At 45.4% G+C, this 6424-nt stretch overlaps 2 protein-coding genes across 2 annotated transcripts; both read left to right on the top strand.

Annotated features, from left to right (window-relative positions):
- Positions 1-789: 789 nt before the first annotated feature.
- On the top strand, positions 790-1493 carry HD556DRAFT_1446808 (uncharacterized protein; the record flags this gene model as incomplete). Its single annotated transcript, XM_041307157.1, has 5 exons — positions 790-825; positions 895-1133; positions 1166-1177; positions 1231-1293; positions 1346-1493. The coding sequence occupies 5 exons, from the start codon at positions 790-792 to the stop codon at positions 1491-1493; spliced, it is 498 nt and encodes a 165-aa protein (XP_041156633.1).
- A 128-nt stretch (positions 1494-1621) lies between these two features.
- HD556DRAFT_1396350 (uncharacterized protein) lies at positions 1622-4146 on the top strand. The gene is made up of 8 exons (XM_041303699.1): positions 1622-1800; positions 1861-2110; positions 2163-2274; positions 2326-2407; positions 2457-2507; positions 2562-2666; positions 3823-3832; positions 3948-4146. Exons 1-8 carry the CDS (start codon positions 1769-1771, stop codon positions 4014-4016), a joined length of 711 nt encoding a protein of 236 aa, XP_041156632.1. The 5' UTR covers positions 1622-1768; the 3' UTR covers positions 4017-4146.
- The last annotated feature ends 2278 nt before the right edge of the window (positions 4147-6424 follow it).

Raw genomic sequence — 6424 nt, 5'->3', positions numbered from 1 at the left:
GGGCCGCAACAAACAATTAAAGTAAAGATGGACTAAAGCTTACCTATCAGCCGGCCAACCAAAAAGAGAGGGTGGAGAGGTAATGTGAATGGAATGAGTAGCACAGTTAAATCGTGGAGAACGTCAGGAAATAGACGATCGGGGGACCAGTCAGTCACCGGGCGGCGATGGACGTTAAGAGGAAGGGTATGCGCTCGGTCATAAATGAAATTAACATTCGAAACTCCAACCAGATTATGTAAGCCCAGCGGCTGACACAACGAGTCGACATATCCGAGTTATGAGTCCTACAACTACATTCATCTTATCTTCTTACTACTACAATCATGTTGTCTTCTCTCTTTTTCATCATCGCAATCTCAGTTTTTACAGGACCTCTGCCGATTTTTTGTCTCCCACTGAGGCCATAGAGTGTAAGTGGTATTGTTATTATTCATAAACAGACTTGATTTTTAACACAAGTCCTGTCGCGCCAGCCGCATTCGTGACACGCTGTGACACAGTACTGCACCGTCACAACATGTATGTCGCTATATGAATTCCAAACACTTTGAACTCTTGCTAATGATCAATATAGGTAAGTACTACTTGGGAATGTTATGAGCCATGCTGATCAAAGTCGTTGCTTATTGTTCGCAGGAAGTGAGTATGTCAAGATTTTCGAGCTCGAACCATTCTGATCCAAATTGTTGGCCACCGTTCCTCGTTCGAACAAGAGCTGTGCTGATCCAAGACATTGGCCACCGTTCGCAGGTCGTGAGTGTGTCAATCCTCGTTCAAGCAACAGCCATGCTGATACAAGTTGTTGCCCACCGTTTGCAGTTCGTGAGTCCGTCGATCTTCGTTCGAGCTCGAGCTATGCTGATCTAAGTTGTTGCCCACTTCAAAGACAAGGATTTGGGATACATTGCAGGAACGATGTTTGGGGCCAGTTCTGAAATGGTGAGCTCTTACATTGCATTGCGTCTTAAATTGACAACTGTGACTGCGTTCGCAATCACAATCATAATGATGGCTGCTGCCACTCACACAGATGCGCAGGCTCGCGTACAAGAGGAACTCGATAATGTCGTGGGGCGTACACGGAACCACACAAGTTTAATCCTCAGCGTTGGATCGACGATGCAGGTCGTGTGCGCGGTGATCTCAAGTTTTTCACTTTTAGTTTTGGCCGCTGGTGAGTGGTTGACTCTAATCTAATTTTCAGGTCACTCACAGATTGATGTTTAGTCAAACGTACATGGACTACCTCAATGAGAAGGCCGCGACGTGCAACCTACTAATGGATATTTGGTATGTTGCGCATGTAGACTCGACTCTGGATGGGGGACTGATATGTTCCTAGTCGGGCACTCTTCATCAACGCGGCTCTTATTCTATGGGCCTTCTGCCTTTCAGAGAATCCTGCAGCGAAGATTGATACACTTGCATTCTCGGACATTGCAAACATACATGCTACTCTGTTTGAGATATGTTTTACAAAGAGGATCTAACTGCATCCTACTCTCAGAAAGTGCGCAGTGTTTTCGTCTTTTGGCCTGCTTACCTGATGTTGATGGTGCTCTGGCTACGTCCTGCTCTCAGTATGTGCGTGTTCTCGTCTTTTACTACGTTGCATACTCGCTGATGGTGCTCTGGCCGCGTCCTGCTCGCAGTTTGTGTGTGTTCTCCTCCTTTGACCTGCTTACCTTACGCTGATGGCGCTCTGGCCACATCCCGCTTTCAGAAAGTGCGTGCTCTCGTCCTTTGACCTGATTACCCCACGCTGATGGTGCTCTGGCTACGTCTGGCTCTCAGTATGTGCGTGTTCTCGTCTTTCGACCCGTTTACCCCACGCTGATCTTTCGAATATCTTGATAGGGTGGATATATGTGCACGCCAAGTGCCAGCACTTCCTCCGAAACTCGAACATACAAATCGCAACGCATCAAGTTCGAAGATGACGACGCTAACAGTGCTACGGCCATCACTTTCTGGCTCTCTGCTCAGTGTTCCCCCATCTTTCGTGCTCCACCATCCATGTCACTCAGCACCGAGCTTCCACCATCTATCATCGACGGATTCACGCGTGCGTTGTTTCTTGTGCTCTAAGAACGACACGACGCATCGAGTAAGTCCTTTTCATTTAGGCCATTTGTTTATCCTCATTTTTGTCGTTGCAGCCCCGATATATCAGATGCATGTTTGAATTATTGAATTCATCGTCACATGCAGTAAAGTACGAAGCTACTATGATGCTCACTACACTCACGCAGAACCCCGCTGCTGTGAAAGGTATGTTTACGATCAGGTCCCGTACGCATATATGCTCACTTTCATAATTAGCGGCTGCCTCGTGCTTTGTTAATTTAGACGCCGGGATACAGACCCTGGGTGGAGGTTTAGAACTGTGGCGCGGTTACTTCCAGTAAGCTCAGGATCTCTGTGGCGACGCACATTTGACCAACATACAGTAGGAGTGTTCACCCTACCATTTCAAAGAACATTGATGTGTCGACAGTGGTTATGTAAGCAAGCCTGTTCCAATGATCGCTATACATTAACCCTCATCTAAATCTCAGGTTCAAGCAGGGTAGCTTTCAGACCGCCGCTCTTGCTGTTCTCAAGCAGAACGATGTTCGTGCACTGGACCTCCACCCAGATTTGCCGCAGTTCAGGCAGTTGAAGAACTTCTTCAAGGGTGTTTCTGTCACACTCATCCACCGGCCAGGCCTCAAAATTCGCGTGGCCACATTCCTGCACACACTCTCAGCCCTTCACTAGCAAGCGTGTGCAGTGCAGACGTATCCGGAGCCAAAGGTTCTTTGTACTATGAAGTCAACTTTCAGAACCTATAGGGCTAGCTATAGGTGTGTCGTTTTACTTATTTATGTATGTACATCACCGACAAGTATTTATATATCTATTAGTGCCGGTGTCTCTTTTGCATTTCAGCACTGTGACTTCATTTTTGAGTCATTTTTTGTGTGCTTGCGCACATCTAAGCTTACTACTCCCAAGTATAATTCACTTCCGCAGGTGAACAGAACGCTTGTATGTGAGTACAATGGAACACTTTGATGATATTCTACATACACTAATTACTAGTACTACCTCCCTGACGTTCCATAGCATTCAGTATCGACGAAAGAAGTTGTGTTTGCCTATCGATTGCTGCTTCAATCCCTCCCGCAACTTTCAGCAGTGCCTCGGCTACTGACAGACTCGGACTCGGAGCTTCAAACTCAAATGCACGTGCTAACTTCCGCCGTTTCCGTGGTGCTTCAAGGGCTGCCGGTACTGATGTCCCCCGCTGTCCATTGAAAAGGTCATGGTCAAAGTAGCGCCGAGGCTGTTTGCAGTTGTCATTGGTCAGGTTGATTCAATCCTGAGTAGTACTACTTACCGTGACAGCCTGAGTGTGTTCTTCAACTTGAATGAAGTTAGACTCAGAGCGCTTTCTCTTCTGCCGAGTCGGAGTGAGCAGTAGTGGACTTGCACACTGAGATTTCCAAACTTGAATATCCTACACATGAGTATGATGAGGATGACTACCGTATGTGTTTGATCTAATTACATACGAGTTTGAGTTTGGATGCGGAGTCCAAGTCATTTTGAAGCTTGTCCGCAACGTTAGACTCGGCTGCCTTGTTTAGTAGGTCTGTAGCTTCAGCCTGAACTTGATAGCGCGGCAGTTTATTGTAATTATAACATCCACAAGAATAGGTAGGGAGACCTTGCCCAGTTCCTCCTCCCCTGTTGCAGTTCTCGCCGTGACTCGATGGAGTAGTGCTGCCAGCCTGAAAATTCATCAAGAGAGCCTCAGCGGCATCATTAAAGTCTGAAGGGCGGGAATCGAATGACATGTTTGTGGCTTTCTTCTCGGAAAGCACATGTATTTGAATCATATTTTCCGGACCTTACATTCTACTGCAGACCTTGTGGACAACTTGAATACTCCATGCAGTATGGCTTGTGCCGTGATTTTGCCTTCCAAAACTTTCTTCAAGCCTTCAATGAACTTTGTCTCCTTTTGATTAATGCTGCCATCAGATTTATACTATTCAGGGTGGTGTAACCAGTGCTGAGCTCCGTGACTATCATTTTTTGAATCCTTTTTACATACGTCATTCTGACCAATATTGTATTGTCGGCCGAACACAATGTGCACTAGACATGGTGTCACAGACGCGTCACGACCATGTCAATGGTGTCACAGGCGCGTCGCTGCACACAACCATGTCAACTAGAAGAATCTACTAGATGAGTGACGACACCGAGTTGCTCACTAAAACTTGGAAGGTAAGTATCTTCATTTATCTAGTCTTCAACCTTTTTTTTTACCCTTTCAGAGGTATGTGCCAAGGTAGCCTCATGATTCATCTCGAGCAGGGATAATGCAGGCTCCTTTGACACTTGCAGAACCTAGTGGTGACACAGACATTGTGTCAAAGTCCATAGGAATACAAGAAGTTGTCAAAGAACATGGACAATAAACTCGACAAGGAGAAGGGCCGGTATGATTCCTTTCACTTCGATCTACAGCATTTTACATTAATTACTTTCTGCAGCGCTATCAAATCTTTCAATACACTATGCTGACCTCGACCAACCTCATCTCCGCCCCACAAACTCTCGTATACACTATGGTGAATTGAAGGCATTAGTGGTCACGTTGTACCACCTGCATAATTTGACAGCTGTACGCCCACTCAGACTTGCACTCTCCTCCACCTCGCTCACTCAGATGCAGTCTGCAGGCGTGTGTCTCTGTATGCAGTTGATTTGCTGTGAGTATTATATTTCAACTTTACAGCATCAAAGATGTGCTCTCACCTCGTATTGCAAGCCTTCAGATTACCAGCTTCAAGCTTGTCAAAGCAATTGGCGATGTGGACATATAAGTCCATCACCATAACTGGACAGAGCCGGTAGAAAACGGTAAGACATTCCGGTGTAATTATTTCCATGTCGTCTAATGTTCTGATGCCCATTGAAGTCATAGGACCGTGAAAAATTCTAATCCACCCTCTTCGTGGCTCCATCTTCTCAAGATCAGCCAAAATTTCATTGATCGATGGATAGGAAATATCTGGGTGGATCTCAAGTTCCAAGTCGGCGAGTATTGATGACTCGGACATTGGGTATATTGTGCTTGAGAAATTCAGTGTCCAAGCCGGTACTTCTATACTTATTACTACTGTTAAATCAGCAGATCGGTTCAAGATGACCGAAACTGTATTGGGATAGTTCCCAAATCATTCCACATGACTAGTGACAGTGAAGCTCCGGAGACGTACTATTGTAAATCTGTGTGTCCACCTCCATTTCTTTTTTTTTTCAAAAACTTTAGATTCCCAGAGGAGAAGGAACATTACGAAGGCCAGGGTCAACGGGAAACTCTGAACCTTGTCTGATGCGGTCTGTACGGATCCGAACAAAGCAATCGGCTGCTGTTTTCTGGGTACTATATGTACGTGGCCCATGGTAATGCTGCGACACTTTTCCACTATGTTAGACTCACCTCCATCTTGCGCTGATGAGACCCAGATATTATCATTAAAAAGGCGTATTGCTCTCCTGGAGGAGCAGAACGCTGAGCTTCGCATGCCAACTGCCAGTGAAAAGACCACGTATGTCAACATTTTTGACCTTGCTATATGCTAAGCATCATTGGCAGCAAAAATCACACTCTTGAAGGCCGTGTGATACGAAGACTGGTGTGTCTCACTGAGCGTGTTGATGACATGGTTGCAGAATTCGATAGACATCACTGAATAGAAGGTAGCTCGCTATGACCTGATGTCGATTACATAACATCGTCTATCAAGGCGTGGGTGTACATAGCTCGACACCGCATTGTAAAGCTGAGGGCGCTTCCGGCAAATTATGTTTTACATTGTAGAACGCAAACTCTTAGACTGCACTTCTCTCATTCTATATCTATGACTTACAAGGGGCAAGTCATTTTGTCACAATTGAACCACGCACTAGCTGACAACATAAACATTAAGTAATATGACCAGAGCATTGGCTAGTCTCAGCAACGGCTGAAAAATATTTGGTGAGGATTACATATTTTCATCTATTGAGACATGTATTTGGATAGCTTGACATCACACGAGTAAAATTTTATCGACATTCTAGAATATGAACATTGAGACCGCACACTCTCATTTCACTATCAAGGGGAGATCACCATGTCGCAGGTGGACCATGCTTTTGCGAAAGGTACCAATCAGAATGCAGCATTAATCGAGCAAATATTTCTGACAAATGTTTGTAAAATCAGTACGGCTGCTAGGTGGCTTGCAAAAGAAGACTGTGTCCGTTTCCTCCGTACGTTGGATAACGATGGTGTTTCCTTCGAAACCAACATCTGTCTTATTTGTCGGCAAATTGAAAGAGTGATAGTGTTACGACACTAGGTCGTGTGCGTACTTGG

This window comes from Suillus plorans (assembly GCF_016647745.1).
Source record: "Suillus plorans strain S12 chromosome Unknown HD556scaffold_57, whole genome shotgun sequence".
Lineage (NCBI taxonomy): Eukaryota > Fungi > Basidiomycota > Agaricomycetes > Boletales > Suillaceae > Suillus > Suillus plorans.
This window is presented reverse-complemented; position numbering and strand designations above follow the sequence as displayed.